The sequence below is a fragment of the Takifugu flavidus genome, chromosome 1, assembly GCF_003711565.1.
Source record: "Takifugu flavidus isolate HTHZ2018 chromosome 1, ASM371156v2, whole genome shotgun sequence".
In the NCBI taxonomy this organism is placed as follows: Eukaryota; Metazoa; Chordata; class Actinopteri; order Tetraodontiformes; family Tetraodontidae; genus Takifugu; species Takifugu flavidus.
In genome coordinates, this window is record NC_079520.1 from 17,774,375 (window position 1) to 17,791,176 (window position 16,802).

At 45.5% G+C, this 16,802-nt stretch overlaps 1 protein-coding gene across 2 annotated transcripts in view; it reads left to right on the plus strand.

The window, feature by feature from the left end:
• The window catches only part of raraa (retinoic acid receptor, alpha a), a 95,812-nt gene that overhangs the window by 60,950 nt on the left and 18,060 nt on the right, over positions 1-16,802 (plus strand). The window contains exon 1 of one of the 2 annotated variants that reach the window (XM_057026070.1): positions 4,039-5,049. The exons of the other annotated variant lie outside the window; for it this stretch is intronic. Coding sequence (XP_056882050.1) covers positions 4,872-5,049 — 178 coding nt within the window. The 5' untranslated portion in view covers positions 4,039-4,871. Of the gene's footprint in view, positions 1-4,038; positions 5,050-16,802 lie in introns of those variants that run through there. 2 annotated transcript variants of the gene reach the window in all.

Sequence of the window (16,802 nt, forward strand, 5' to 3'; positions counted from 1 at the left end):
TCAGCCCACCTCCCTCACCTCCTCTGATAATACATTCAGATCAGCATGGCATTGGGACGCAAAGCAATGGAAAAACCCCATACACAATCATGTAATCATATGACTAAAAAGAAGACTTTGTTATTGTTTTTATTAATATTTCGATCATTTTTTCAGTGTATGAATATGAGTCTCTGATTAAATAATGCCGGTCCAACCTGCTCACCATAGTTACTAATGAAGACGATGCCATTTTCTCTCAGTATTTCATCCTCTGCTTCCTCTCTTAAATCTTGATAGAAAGACATACAAGAATAGGGAACTTGTTTGCTCTTGCAATTTCCAAGCGATTGCATCCCTGTTTACGGCTAATGCAGCATTCACTTTCATCATGAAGTGGTGAAACTAAAAAACCCTGGTCTTTGCTGCTGACAAACACCACTTCCCCTCCTGGGAGAGTCTTTGTACAACACACCACTCGAACCCTTTTAACATGGCTCATTGATTTGGTTATCCCCATCGTACATCCTCTTTAATCTCTAATCTTCCAAATCTTTCTTTCAGTCTCTTTTCTCATCTGTGTGTCCTTTCTTTTCCTCCTGGTGCTTTTTTCTGTATCCCCCTTGTGTTTTTAATTGAATTAGCAGCATGTCCATCCTTTTGTAATTAAAGATCTGCCTGTTTCTGACAGCTAATGGGGGCCATTCCAAGTTCTGGATGAGTGATATTGAGATATCCTTCCTCCAGGGTCACATCCATAGCAATTTCCCTTTGATTTTCAAAATGATGGACTTGTCATAAAGGAGCAAAGGCTTAATGATCTTTGCTACGATCAGTCCACTCTCTTTTGCCACTGTGTGGAGACAGTTCCAAGTCATAGACTATGCTCTGTCTCTCCCTCTCCTTTTTTCTCTCACTCTGTGGAGGTATTTCCAGAATGCCGCTGGCCATAATGGATTTATGAGTAGGCCATACTTTGGTAAACACCGATGGTGGGCAGCCCCCCCTCCCAGTGATATAGTGAAGGTCCCCATAAAAAATGAGAAAACCAGGTTACAGCCACCATAGAGATGGGCTAAACAATAAAAGGCTTTATGGGAAGATATAGCCCAGTACCATAAATGCTGGAATCTGCTGTGAGGGGGACATTAAAAGGGTAATGAGGAAGGGGGGTTGCCTTTCACAAAAAATCCCTGCAGCCACCAAGTAGGTTCTTTTTAAAAAAGACCCACACACACTCGTAGAAGTTAGCAAAGCACAGTAATGTAGATCATTAATGTTTTGTGCTCTATATATGTGTATCTGTCATCCAGGAAGGAGGTGAGTTCAGTTTAATATGCACTGATAACTACAGGATGTTCTCACATTGAAGGGTCGAGCCCTCATCACACATCGGCTTGCAGTCGGGGACCACAGCTGTTGGGTTTGGATGGTGCTGCCAATATCGGCTGCGAAAAAAGAAAACAGCTGTGCAAACAAATAGACACATACGCTCAGACAGAAACCACAATGGCTGCAAGAGGAGCAAAGTGGTAACAGACAAGTCTATGCAGTTCGTGACCCTGCACCTAAGGACACCAGAGCAGAAGAACAGACATATGCTGACCTGCAGATCCAGGAAAATCTTGGTTTGAAAGCGTCAGGAGGAAAGCAGTTGCTGGGACCAAGCCAGCGGGAAGTGTGGGGGTGGAGAAGATTAGGCTGCTGAACACTTCGTAGGTGAATGCTACTGACTTGTATGTGGCATGCTTTTGCACCACAGCATAACAGAGATTTGGATATATCCCTGGGGGGGGAATGGCTAGGGAACAACATTTTACAACTTCCTAACAACCCTGATTGGACTAAGAAAGGAGATTTGGGGTAGTAAAAATAGTTTGACACCCTCAAGGTCCTGGCTGCAATCTCCTCTTCACCCTTGCCCATAAACCTCTTTGAATGACCTCCAAACTCCCTCCACCTCATTCTTCTCTCTCCACTGGACTCTATAGTGGTAGATGTGCTCCACATTAGGAGCACAATGTTTACCACATGTGGAATGTCTCTATTACTTCTTACTCATATAATCATCTATTTCTGCGAAGCCTCCATGTCTGGAATTTATGCAACAAACCATGTAACCTGTAACAAGTTAAGGGATTTGAACACAATCTGGCACTGCTGTCCGCTAAAGTACTTTTCCATGTTATGTGGAGCGGGGCAGAAAGAGGCAGAAAAACAGCCACCTGGGCTGATGTACTAATGTGAGATGAGTCCCTTCTGATAGATTTTAGACTTTGCTCAATAAGAATGATGCAACAGGGAGCATTGGCCACTCTTCTGCAAGTATCGTGACAAATCACCACTTATTTTTCCACTAAAGAAAGATAAAACACCCAATTCCCTAACTGGCTATTGCTTGGAAATCATAGCCCAGTCCCTCTCAGAAATAACAAATTATTTTGTGTAGGCATTTGATATATTCCTCTCTTTTTATGAATGTCAAAGTGACTGTTTTGCTTCAAAATACAGCTTAAAGGTTGTGGGGGAGGGTTCTCCCTTCTGCTCCTTTGTAATAAGCCATGGTCATCAATCTGCTATCTGTAGCTTGTTGTATGCTATCACAGGCTATCACTCGAGGATGAATGCTGTCCCCTTGGAGAAGAAAACAGAGCCTGCAAAATTAGCATTTTCTGGCAGCCATTACTCATAGGACTAATCCCGTCAAGGAATGTGTGGCTGCATTATCAGTGTAGGCGAGGGGTCGAGGTGGTCCCAGCCTGAGCACTGGGCCCTTATCGGGTAGGGTAAACACACTGGGGCCTGCATTAAATAAGTGTCACAGTCAGCGGGGAGGAGCAGGCCGAGCCCACCTGCCAGGCTCCATGCAGATAATCCCTCTCAAAAATCCATGTTGGTCAGACCCAGCTGTGGCCTGTGGATCAGGTGTAGGGAAAGTGGGGGAGGAGAGGACATGCATTGTTCCGGCAGTGGTGTAGATTACAATACAAGTCACACTCGTTTTCCCACAATGTATTTTTCCTGTGTTTTTCAGCCATTCAGCTTTTTGATATATTTTTTAATATGACCAGACTATGTTGTTGATCTTGTGCCCATTACGGTCATATTAATATATTTAAATCCAGTGTTACACCAGCATATTTTTATGAAATGACTGCATATGTGCAGCCAAATGTATGTAACCGCAGTAACACTGATATAGCAGCCACTATCATGTGACCCTACCTCTCAATGCATTATGCATGTATAATGCTGTAATAACTATGGCATGGAAGCAAGCCACAAGCCACGCAGAGCACCGTGTTTACATAACATGGTGCAGTGAGGTGGCGTGGACTGCTGACCATTTAAAGCGGCGTCCTGTTTTGGTGGGTGGTGGTGCAGCATACATCTTCCCAAAGTTTCCCGTTCCGCTGTGGGAAAAGTGGGCAGATTCATGACTCAGTGACTTTACTGCTTTTGTGCCTGGATGTGTGCTGGGTGAGCAGACTAAGGTGCTTCTCTGGGCAGCACTCGAGGAAAAGCGTAATGGTGTTACACCGACCGAGTGGGCAAGGTGGGAAACCTTGAATAATGTCGAATGAGAGCGAGCCAGAAAGCCGAATCCGAGTCAGCCAGTGGGTCACTAGGAGGTGAGGCTGCCTACTTCTCTGGGTTCAGGGAAAGTTCAGCTGCATAGCATTAGGCAAATTAGAAAAGTGGGGCTGGGGGAGAAAAAAAAGTCTGAGGGTAGGGACTGATGAGAGGACGGGGGAAAGGGTCAAATTAGTTGGAAGGAGGAGCCCAAAAGACCGAAACCATAGAGGAGAACTTCCAGGAAAAGAGGAGCGACAGCGCTCATTAGGAACTCGGCTTATTGATATGAAAGGCTCATTATGGAGCTTGTATGACTTAATCATATCCGCAAACGCGTTTGTATTTAAAGCTCCGCAGCCGACATTGGATGAGGAGGAGTGCGCCCCCTGCTCCCGAGTTTGGACAGGGGAATCCACCGGGAGATCCTTGAAAGGGTTAAACGTAGGAGGAGCAAACCCTGAAAAGAGATCGAGTGTTGGGAGGGAAAAAGCAAAAGAGCCGAGCGGAGGTGGAGCTACAGTCCTCAGCTGCTGTGCCTTGTCACATTTCTGCAGAACATGAGAGTCGCACGATAAAGTGTGGGAATGCGTTAGGCTCCTCTCCCCGAATACAAACAAGGCTGCCCCCGCTGCATATCCTACACCACCCTGGATAACCGACAGCAGAGACTGAGCGAAAGACGCCGCCAGGTGTTTGGAGGGTCTAGACGGAGAGCGCTGGGCTGGCAGTAGTCCACCCTCGGCGGGCGCAGACGGGACGGCCGAGCGTAACCCCGAGGACGCACTGCGCCCGGGCGGAATCTCCTCTCTGATAGCTGGGCTGCCGTCGCTGTGATATTCCCCGTGCAGTCGTGGGGGCTTGGGGAGCTCTGCGTTCTCTCTTTCCTGGGATTTAATCCTCTCTCTGCTGTGGATATTGCCGTAAATGCTGTGCGTCACGGCTGGAGAACGGGAGCGGACCCGTGTTTTTTGTTGAAGTCGTTCGGGTCGTTTTCTGTTAGTCGTGTTCTCGGCGTCGGGCACCATGCAGACTGTTCTCTCGCATTATGTTTTCATACTGAGCCGAGCTGACTAAGCTCCAGAGACGCGGACCCTTTCCCCAGTTTGATTTTTGATCAGCGGAATAAAGAAGATGCCAAATGTTCCCCGGCCCCCCCTGTGTTCGGATTTGTCACTTTTCCTACGATTTTAATGCAGTTTCCCTCCTTTCTGTCCCCCCGTGTTTGCAACTGCTTGCGGCGTGCCGACAACCACAGGGTCCGTGTGTTCCTGCGTGCGCCCCGGTAGTTCGCTTCTGACTATATTCTCTCGCTGCGTATGATGTATGAGAGTGTGGACGTGGTGGGACTGAATCCCAGCCCGAACCCCTTTTTAATGATGGAATACTACAACCAGAGCAGAGGATGCTTGATCCCAGAGAAAGGACTGGTGCCCGGGGCGCCCCATCCCTACAGCACGTCCATCAGGAACCAGCACTGGAACGGCTCCAACCACTGTAGGTGCCTTTTCTGTCCTCCCAACTTCACTCCACTAAACCCCCCATGTCTGCATATGCGTTCACTGGGGTGTTATCGTTTTAATAACCTGTAAATACGCAAATTGACTGCAGTCACCCCCCCATTATCCGTCCATGTGTATCCCGCCCTGTTTTACCTCAATCATTTAACCCCATTAATATGTACCAAAAGCGTTGCGTGTTTTCGCCCTCGTTGAGCTTTGTAAACTGCATTATATATACTTGACCCACTTTCGTCTGTGTTTTCTCTGCCTCTGTGTGCGCCCTGGCTGGGTATGCTGTTTTTTTTTATTCCGAGAAACCTCGGCGAGACTGCGGCGCTTTGAACAGGGCCACACGATCAAAAGCGTTTGGGTTTCCTGAAATGTGCACTTGATACAAACAAGGGTTTACGAGCCATGCCACTGCTAATCAGATCAGACTGTCGTGCCAGTTTTAACCTTCTGCTCCTCTGGTAATCTGGATAGCTGTGCCCACGGGCCCCACCGGACACTCGCGTCTTTTTTGACTTCCAAAAACGGGCCTTTTGCCAGATGGATGGATTTTAAATTCCAGCTTATTTTGAAATATAGTTTGACAATAAGGGAAAATTTCGATTTTAAAAAACTGCACTTGAGTCTAACTGTTTTATCGAAGTGGAAACACCAGGTATGTAAAAATAAACATGTTTCTAAAAATAATGAAATTGGTCATAGTTCTTGTGCCAGAAAGGGATCAGGACAGGCTTAATGTCGTGAAGAATATGGCTTGTTTGTCTGATTGGTCTTTTGAAATGCCTTTTTTTTGCTTGGTGTGTGTTTGTGTTTCCCTGGGTTGACTATGAGCTGCCGGTGATTGAAAATGTAAGTCTTTGACTTGGTACCTGCAGCAGTAAGAGTTTTATTGCAGCAACACGGTGTTGGAGAGACTCTTCCCTTTCGTTACCTCAAAGCTCTGGCAGGCCTTTCGAGAAGAGAGAGTTTTGTTGTCTTTCACAGCTGAAGGAGTGTAAAAGTAGGAATCTCCACAGGCTCTTAAGGGCTAATTTCCTCTCTGTCTCGGGACTATAGAAACACATGATGATGCGACAATTAAACAGGAATTTTAGATGTTTGCCAGCAACAACAAAACATACTCAAAATAGATCTTTACCTGTTGTACCCAATGAAGTCTCGTTTTTCAAAATTTGGGGAGTTTTTTTTTTTTTTTTAAAGCCTTGTGAACTAATTTCTAAGTGTATTTAAAAGCAGACATGTTCTGTGCTTGATAGCATTTATTGGAATGGCTCAGTGATCGTCTGTGGCGTTGATTCAAACCATGTGAGCACATCTGGGGGTATTTTGTGGGGGTTTGGCCCAGGAAAAGACCTCTGATCCTTCACTCAAATTCACATTGTGTTGCTCAACCAGACAAGTTGCAAGAGGAGAGAGAGAGAGTGTGTGTGCGTGTGTGTGTGTGTGCGTGCGTGCGTGTGTGTGTGTCAGGAGGATGGAACACAATAAAAAAATGTAATGCACAACCAGGGAGCAGTGGCAGGGGGGTTGGGAAACCAAGCACAACATCCGTTTGTGTCATCACGCGGCTCAGAGGCTTATTGGTTCACAGAGGCAGAAAACACAACGGAGCGGCTAAAGCCAAACATTGACTGGCTGCATTTTTAAAAGAGATTCTTGTTCTTTAACCTCCACGAGTTCCCTCTTTTTTTAACTCTCCACATTCATTCACTTCATCCCAGGCTCTGCAGATGGGTGCACTCGGTGACATCTTCACTGAAGGAAATGGCCTCCTGGACCCATTAACTGGCCAGGCACACACCTACATCATATAGCTACTTCATCCCTAATGTTATTGTTCTTTAAAGATCTTATCACTTAAGTTGTTCAATAGGCTCCAGCCGGCTGTAGACAATGCCAGCAAATTTCTGCCTCTGTAGATTAAAAATGTAGTTTTTTTTATATCCGTTGACTGTCCACATCCTTATGGCATTTACAGGCTCATGCATGAAAGAATGTGCACGGCCCTGTTCACATGACAGTCACACACTTAAGCAAGGGTATCAAGGAAAGGGGGTGGGCCCAAAGATTCACTCATGTATAAACGTGTGCTCAAGGAGTCAGAAGTCAGTGGAAAGAGTAATTTGTGAGGAAATTCTTTTGCCTGACAGGGTTAAAAAGATCTAGTAGAAATGAGAAGGTATTTGATTATTTCTGGTCCGTGGCTTTAAGAGCATTTCAAGCAATCATGAAGGAGGTTAGTTGAGGTGGATTTTTATCGCTTCCCTGTGACCTTTTCTTATGACACGCAGGCTCTCTCATTTTCCTTCATACTTTTTAAATCTCTGCCGTTAACAAAGCAGCAGCAGGAGCTATTAGTTTGTGCTGTGAGCAACATTGAAAATGGTGAAAGATGTGTTTACATTTTGTGTGGGCCAACAAATTGGCATGTGCTGGACGAAAGACCTTTGAATATCACTTCCTCTTCCCCTGTTTATATGCCAGGGTTCTCTTTTTCAAGAAGATGCTGAGAATTTAGAAAAAACACAAATAATGGTGCACACACAAGAAGCTGGTGGAATCACCACAGTGCTGCTAGTTCCCAGCGCAATGAAACAAGGTTGCCACAGGGAAAAGGTCGTGTATTAAGGTCATGAAATATGACTTTTATTGTCTTGATCAATTCACTCGGGAATTCTCCTGAAAACATGAGCTTGTGATATTGTTCTAATACTGTAATGCAAATCCTGAGCTTTAATATTCCTGAAATGTTGTGCCTGACCTTAATGTCAATGTCAAGCCACTAAGCTTCATAACATTGCCTGCATGCACTTTAATGCACATGCACCCTGGTGCTTTCATGGTCAGGCTTATGAAAGAATGACCCTTTCATCCTGGAGCTTTGTTGATCCCAGCTTGATGGAGCTGGCAGGATAGATTGACAGCATTGAAGCAAGGACCTTGTTCTTCTGGAGAAGAAAAGCATCAAGCAGGCTTCTTATTGCACCACGTCTGCCTAACCCCATTCAGCCGATGGTGACAGTGATTTAGTATCCTGAAAGCTCGGAATGCCCAAGTGAGTGGGTGTGTGTGTGAGCGAGAGATCAGTATGTCCACAAAAGCGCGCCTGCTTTCACCTTCAGGTGAACATCAATAACACATTTTGTCATCAAGGTATGTTTGTAAAGGCAAAGGGCCACTACTCTACTGGGAGGGGCCGCAGGTCAACATTTCACAACCTGCCATTACTCGCTCCAAAAACGCCACCCTACTACCAACCGTTGAATCTGTACCTACCTTTTCGGATGTGAGTTCTTGCACATTAACCTGGTTCGTCCACTGACTTGGAATATCAAGTTTACACATTTCGGCCGACTGTGATATCTGTCATAATCACAGTGTAATTAGTGGATTTGGCACAATATCATCAGGGAGTCAATCATTTTATTTCAAAGACGTCAGAAGTCCAGTAAAGTTCAATTAGAGTGGTGAACACAAGGTCAAATCCACCAGCCCCAGCCTGTTTGTAAAGAATTAGCCAGAGGCAACTGCCTGAATGTTCTGTATACTCATTTGGTTTGATGCTAAATCCCCAACCAAGGGCTGGTGTACACGGCAAAAGCTCCCTTTGATGAGGAGAGGAGGATACACAAAAGATCCAGGCGGTAACATTGATTCATCACAGCTTAAAGACAGTGGCTGGTTGCAGATATTGTGACACGGGGCAGTAATTCTGCTGTCATTAATTACAGCCTTCCGCACGTGTCTTGTTACACAGCGTACACAGGGATATGAGGGAGATCAAAACAGTTCAGGTAAGGGGGAGGGGGGCTACCCTATAAAATATTCATAGCTTCTTCATTTAAATCAATTCAGCTCTACGGGGGCAGCCGAGCGTCAACTGTCAGAAATTGAGCTGGGCCTGTTGTAATCACTTCTTTACTTATCTCTACAGATGGCTTGCTCGCAATGGGCTCTGCATGGCTAACTCGCCGGCACATTGAGAGAAGGGCACGTTCTTTCTCTTTGTCACCCTCCCCATCTCTCCAGCCCATCTCTATGTTTCGTCCCCACCTTCCCATAATGGAGCACACATAAATTCATCTGGCTATTGAACTAGGGACATTTATCACCCAAGAATGCATTTTCATTCCCAAAGTGTCTCCATTCTCCCTCCATTTTTACCCCCCCCCCCCCCCCCATGGTTGCATTCTCCACATGGCAAGCCCACGCTGGGCAGTGAGTGTCACGATTAATCTTTAATGCTTGCCTGCCCTAATTTTTCCTCATATTTTACAAGATTTCCTGCCCTCCAACCCCTTTTGCCAGCATCTGCTATATATAGAGTGATTATATGGAATGTTGCCTTGTTTCATCAGTTTTGGTGGGCCACTGGCCTCCCCAGGCTCTGCGGACCGCTCTTCTCTCCTGCAGCCCTGTCTTAGACCCTAGTCTGCTTCTTCTACAGCGCTCGTCTGCAGTTGAACCTCTTCGAGACACACACATTACAAATTTGTGACTGCCAATAAGTGCGCGTGCGCACACCTAAACGCACGCCTTGCAATCCAATGAGCCCCCACTATTTATAGAGTGGGGCAGTCACAGAAATAGAGGAGAGGCCAGCATGACTGAAGTAAAGAGCATTATATTTCTACCCGTTTTTGCAGAAATCCATATTGCTTTGATGACCTTTGTTAACCAAACGAGCATGTTTTTAATAAAACGGCACAAAGGTTTGACAAATGTTTGAGGGGTTCATACGATCCACCGACACTTCATCACTAGATCTCAGGCGTGGTGCTTTGAAAAACCCCTCAGGTTGTACACAGGACATATCTGGGGCCTTTTACTGTTGGTGCGGCTTGATTTATCGAATGCGAGTTCCAAAGAAACTATATACATCCTTATTGTGTGTACTCTTCCTTAGATCCCTCTCATGTCTCACGACAGAGCATAGCCTATCCCAGCTCAGCTCAGCTCATCTCAATATGGTCCCACTTAGTAACAGAGGAGCTTCTCTGTCTGGATGCTCTTCTCTTCTCTTTCCCACAGCCCCTCTGAATCATTTCATATTCATTACGTGTCTGGCTGGTGCCCAGTCTCTGACATTTGACTCTTTAAGGCCCACCTGGGACAGAGATGAAATAGACTGCCAAGAGTGTGGTAGAGGTGGAAAGGAAGAGTGTAATGCTGGATAGTGATGGATGGGATGTCATGTTCATCTTAAGGAGGCAGACAGAGTCAGGTTACAAGTGGCTTGTTCCCCATAACCCTGTTTGTGATATTATTGTTGCGTGAACGGTCATATACCCTGTAGCCAGACTGGGTAGAACGTATGCAGAAGGCTACAATGGCAGATGTTTAGCATCTGTTATTCCACTGCATTTTTAACAAGAATCGGGAACATTTTTATAGTTGGCTGAAAACAGGAGGGGGATCGCTAATGATTTGCTTTGGATAGATAAATTAGAATTAAAATCTTGGCTACGTATTCCCTGTGGTGTTCACATACAAACCTTAAAGGAGACGCTGTATCATCTGGAGATAAAACACTCGTAATTGTTCTTCCTCCAGTGGTTTAGCTGGCTTATAAGAAAGGTCAAGAGTTGTCAAATCATGCACTGTGGCTTCATACAGTAACTGGTGACCAACCCGCTTTGCTTCTAGCAGCAATTTTCTGTGCCCATGCCACGAAGTGACACCCCGCTCTGCCCTCACACCATACGTGGGAAACCTTTACACAGCACCGCTGCCACTGTGGCAGCTCCACAATAGAGCTGGATTATTGTGTCTGGGCTGTCAGCACCTCTCAGCTGAAAGAAAATCAGAGGGAGGGAAGGGTAGCTCTCAGGCAAAGGCAGAGAAAGGGGGGCACCAGGAGGGTTGGCATTTTTAAACAGTAATCTCAGTGGAGCCTCTCAGGCGGTTTAATGTCATTTTTGGCCTCTGGAGTTCTGCTCTTTGAACAAAATGCAGCAGAGCTATGGATGGACAGGGAGAGCATAGAAGGAAGAGGCTTGACTCTATGACTGATATTATTACTGCCCTAGTGCAACTGATCACAGCTTGGCCCGGGTCCAAAAGCTGCAAACTGTCCAGCATTGGAAAAAATGCTGTCTGGTACAGAATGACCTATATCCCAGGCCTATGTCACACATTTCTCTTGGTCATCTCTAGTATCTGTCCATCAAGTTTGTGTTTGTAATTTTGCACCAATTTTAGTACTGACAGGGTGGGTGGATGGATGGATTGATGTGCGCATGCCCCAAATTGTGGTTTCCTTCTCCCGACAGTGGTGGAAATAGGTTTTCGGACAGGATTATAGCCCTACTGTGTGCTAATGGCAGGACTGCTCACATTAACTCGATGATGATGAGGTTTATTTATTATTATCACATTCAGGTGTTATTGGTTGACTTTGATGCCAACAACGCTGAGAACTGACATCTGGAAACTGTCAAAAATGAATTAAGCCTTGTTAATTTTTCTTGTAAAGAGTACCCTAAAAAAATATGTGATTTTTTTTTAACGCTAACCTTTTGAGACACAAAAAGATTTTTCACAACTATTTTGTAATAATATTGTTGATAGTAAACATTTTTAGGTTGTCTGAAAACTTTTTTCCACAACTGTGAGGAGTAACTGGAAAAAGGATGTAATGCTTCTCAGTAAAACAGCCTATCCTTGGTTAACCCTATTCTTCTAAACTGAATAAGAATTGTAGCAAGACATTAGTTGTTCTTTATGCTACAAAACAGCTCCCAATATGACAGCAGCCCAGGGTTCTTTCTGTGGGAAATTTGATCTAGGTGGACTGTACCTTTAAGACAACCGTCATTTCTTACTCGGGGAGCCTAGCGTGCAATCTGCATGGCTGCCCAAATGGACTCCTTCTGGGTACAGGCAAGGTTAGCAATACTAATCCTTCCCCTCCATGTGAATTATGGATTAGATGTAATGCAGTGATTAGACTGACAGACAGACAGACAGACAGACCCACATACATGTCCTTTTGGCAGCAGAGGTGACCAGCCCGTGCATAGAGAGAAGGCACCTCTGTCTAGCCTAGATTAGTACTAGCAACATGGCCATCCAGACTCGACCTCCCTGTCCTGTTGACCTCTAATCCTCTACAGCTATGGACGACCTACAGCTAGCGAGGGATGAAATCCCTTCTGGTGCACGTGTTTGCAAAAGCCCCACTGAACGTAGAAAATGTACCAGAATCTTGGGCAGTGTGAGTCAGAGAGAGGAAGTTAAGGAATATTTCTTTCAAGGTTGATGCCTTGTAAAGCCTGCTGGGATGCTCTTAGGGCTTGACATACTCAACCCCACCTGCCCTCACTGCTCAGCAGGAAGCTCCATTGCAGGCTTGCCCTGAGCTGGCCTACTTTGGTCTGTTTGATCTCATTGTGGAAGTGAGCTAGATTGCCCATTGCCTGGCAGGACGAGAGCTCCTTGAAGTTAAGGGTTGAGTAGGTGGAGCGAGCTTCACCGTCGAGGCTTAATAAGTGTATTAACTTCGGTGGCTCCCCCAGGGCCCACGCCTACGTTGCAGAGGGAGGAGAAGGGGGTAGCACCGTAAAGCTGGCTTCTCATTCTTTAAATGCCCTGCCCTAATTTTCTCTCTCATCTCCTTTCAGCTTTTTTTTAAAGTTAAATGGGATAGAGGTCAAGATATATTAAAATCACACCATGGAAATGTTTCTCTGTCTTTACACGACTTTTTGTATTTTCTGCTCTCGTTCTTCACAATCTTTTTTCCTCTCCTGGCTAAGCTGTAAATCCATCTCCTTTTGCTTCCAGCAACTGGCTCTTTATTTATTCATCACGGATTGACATTAGCGTTGTTGTTCCAACCTAAAGTCCATATCATCTTATTAAACAAATTGGCTCACAAATGTGTAATTTTGTAATCAACTTTGAATAGAAAGTCCTACGGTCTCTCCTCACCTGTGCGTGGCACGATTCATCACAGTTCCCTGTACCTCTTCAATAATTTAGTGCCAACTCTTGCATAATATATTGGCCCCACTTAGCTTAATGGACAGAGTTAACTGGGAGAGGTGTGTGTTGTTACTTGGGGTAGAATTGGGTAGCCACAGACGACATTCAGACACCCCCCAAAAGCAGTCACGATGAAGACTCAGTCATAAAAAGAGCTACACAGCAGTTGACATAAACCAGCCGAGGTTAACTGCACCCCAGGGGCGAGGGTGGCATAGGTGGGGAGAGGTGGGAATAACACCCAGGAGACTCACCTGAGGATCCGGTTCAGGTTTTCTTTCCTCATTGTTTTTGGCAGGACTGCTAATAAAGGATGTACATCAGACACACTGCAGAATTTGTCCCCTGTAAAGGTGTTGTTTTGCATATCTCCTTGTGTTTGACCGTGAAATGAAACCTGAATATGAGCAGCTGTCATTGATAAAGTACAGTAGGTGGCCCTGGATTTGTTTTCAAGGCTGGAACGGAGTGATTGTTTTCTCACTGAAACCAACCCACAGGCCAGTAATATCACAGGAAACGGTGCCTGCGTGTGTTTGTGCGTGTCACAATTAAATGGCATACCCCCACAGCCACACTGAAAGGTCAGGGATCCATGCAGGAAATTACTGTCTGTGGAGACGCAGACAACGCTCAGGCCAGACACATAGCGAAGAGGAAGCGCACAAACCACACTAGAGGAAGCCAAACATGTCCTTCATTAAGCCCTGGTAACACCCTGCTGTTCTCTCTTGATGGCTCTGCCTCCTCTCATCAGCCATTTTTCCCAAGGACTGAACTCACTTAACCTCCCAGTGCTATCAACAAGCATCTCGCTTTTTTGGAAATATATTTTTTTCTTCATTAGCACTGACACTTAAGACAAATGAGTTTGGCTCTCCACGCCCACCCATTCTCCCCCTCACTCTGCCCAAATCTTCCCCTAAGCAGCCCCCTGATGCTCCACATCAGACGGCTGAATCAAACGCGTGTCATTAGTTATCATTAGAGGGCATGAGCACTGGAGCAGTGGCGAGCGTTGATGCTCATGTTTACATCTGCGTGATCTGACTTCAATATGTACATTCGAGCTTTTTTTCCTGTAATCTGACAAATCGTTTTCATACCGCCACAATAGAAATACCATATTGTGGATGCTTTTGCTTTTTTTTTACTTCCTTATGCTTCCTTTGACATTAGAATTTAGATTTTAGCATTATTAATGTAATGTTTCTGGGCAGGGAAGATGGCGACGTATTTGCCACTGTGAAGCTAGCTTGTTCTACCCTGCATAGCTGTTCTTAATATGCAAGCAATTTCCTCGGGGTCCAAAGGTCATTTCAACCTTTGTGCTGACCTAGTAACCCCTTCAGCTCGCTCCTCAGTTGTGCTCATTAGAAGGCTTGTGACAGGATAATCGTATCTGCATGCTCTTTTTGACACCCTTTAAAGTGCCTCCACTTATAAACACACTCAAATTCATTTGATGCAAAAGATGACGGCGTCATCGGTACTTTGCGCTTATTTACGAAGGGGCTGTTGTCGTCACGGTGGAGCACAGTGTAGGAATGCAGGTGAGGATGCAAAGAACTGAAGGCAGAAGGAAATTACTGTAGTCTAATAAGTCAGCCTTGACTCCCACCGATGAGTATGTGAATTGACAAATGTAGATTTCTTTATCCTGAGAAAAAATAAGTGGTGAGAAAATGATCAAAGAAGAGGAGTACCCGCTCTAGTGGATCCAGTTCTATATACGCTGCACGCATGACCTATGCTCCGGCGCTGAAGCCGTGCAGATCAAACCTTGCTAATCTATTCGTTTGTGATGTCCACAGAGAGAAGGGGAAAAAGAGGGATCATGAGTGGAGAGAAGCACTTTAACATGACAAAGCCTGCCCCTGGTGATCCCCGCTTCTCTTCCCAGATCATGAGCAGATTCCCTTTCTTCTCTGCTGATCCCCTGTTCTTCCTTTTCACTTGCCACCTCCTCCTAGCCCCATCTAGTCCACTTTAGCCCTCTAATGCAAATAGCCCTTTTACTGCCCTCATATTTATGACCTGCTTCCACCCTCTGTTAAATATGCGCTTAAGGACAGGGGGGGCTTGAATGCTGCCAGTCACATTGGATTAGCGAGTATCAATGGTCAGATAACCTCTCTGTTAGACCGAGTGAAGAGCAAACACTCGAGCATGAGCATTCAGGAGGGGGCTTTGGCCTTCAAACGCCGTGTGGCACTCGGCTCCATTAAGATGAATAGAGACTGGTTAATGTGTAAGGGTGTCATTTCAACTGAGGCAGACCGAATGATGCTATCCAGAATTTCTTCATCTGTAGCGGCTTTAAATGCTCAGGGCACAAATGTGTTCGTGCTTTCACCACTAATTTAAATCATCTGTTCTAAACCCTTAACTGATGACTTTGGTTATTGCTGTGAAAACTTTGCAGTGAGCCATTTTAATTGTTTTTACATGTTTGTCCATTATTGATATAAGGCAGCAGGGATATTTTCACACAAAAGACTAATTTTGTCGCCCATCATAGATGTCGGATTTATAGTTGGGAAGGCACCATCTTGGTTCTTATAGTATGCATGAGTGCAGTTCTCGCAGAGGGGAAACGCTCGCATGCTGTCATCCACTCACGCACAATTCTATAATTAACCGGTGCTGGCTCTGTAAAAGAGAGACTTAATGTTTCATGCGACCATTTTCACAGTAAGAGCAGTTCCATTAAAACCTGTTCTGTAAAAGTGTTTGGCATCACTGTGTCACATGTGTCCTCCCGTTAAGATCGAAAGACGATGCTGAACCCATCACGCGTTAAATGGTCCCAGACCAGGAAGTCATTGCATCGAGATGGTGTTTTGGTCTCTTTCTGGAGCCGTTGCTCCTTCTCACAGTCTCACTAAGTGTGTTTACATGCGTGCAGGAATACAGAATTCCTGTCTTCGTTTCATTACATAAAAAGTATGCGGATGTCTTAGCTCAATGAAAATCAGTCCAGGCAACTCCGAAAACAAGTCGGACTGACACCCCCATGTTGTGAGTCGATTGACGAGAGGATGAGGTCACCGAGTTGGCTTATGACGCGCATGTGCTACATTTGGCTGACACGGAAGCAGGAGCATCACACTGAGTCGGCAGTGTGTGGCAGCAACCGGTAGGAAGCTAGCCAACCATGACAAAGTACCGATGCGTAAACCCGTCCGTCGCCGCTGTTGATTTATCTGCGGCTGCTACCTGGCTGGCTAACTTCTTTATGGATCGTTGCTAGCCAACCACAACAAAGTAAAACAGTACAAATTGTTGCCAGGCAGGAGGGAGGGAGGTGGTTTGACTCCACCTATGATCCGACTACTGCAAATTCCTTCATAGACAGTAAAGTCCGGTTGTATAAATTATTCACACCAATCGAGTGACAAGTGTAGTCCAATTTAAATGTGCATGGAAACGCACTTACTGTGTACAGAGCAGGGGCGTGGAAACCCAGGCCTCGAGGGCCGCAATCTAACTTGGTTTTCTTATCCACCAGGTAGACAACTCCTTCACCTGGATTCCCACTTTCCTGTGTGAAACCCGTTTTCACCCTGGGAGGACAAAAATATATTTATTTAGGGCCTGCTTTTAAAAGGTTTAGCTTGCGTGTCGCCCTCTTTTCCCATCGCTGCCTCTCAGCTCGGCACATCTTTCTCAGATGCTTGCTCCTCACCCTCCTCTTCCGCCCTTGTCTGTTGGAACGTCCTGCTGCTCCCCGTTTTAGTGTGTACGAGTTCC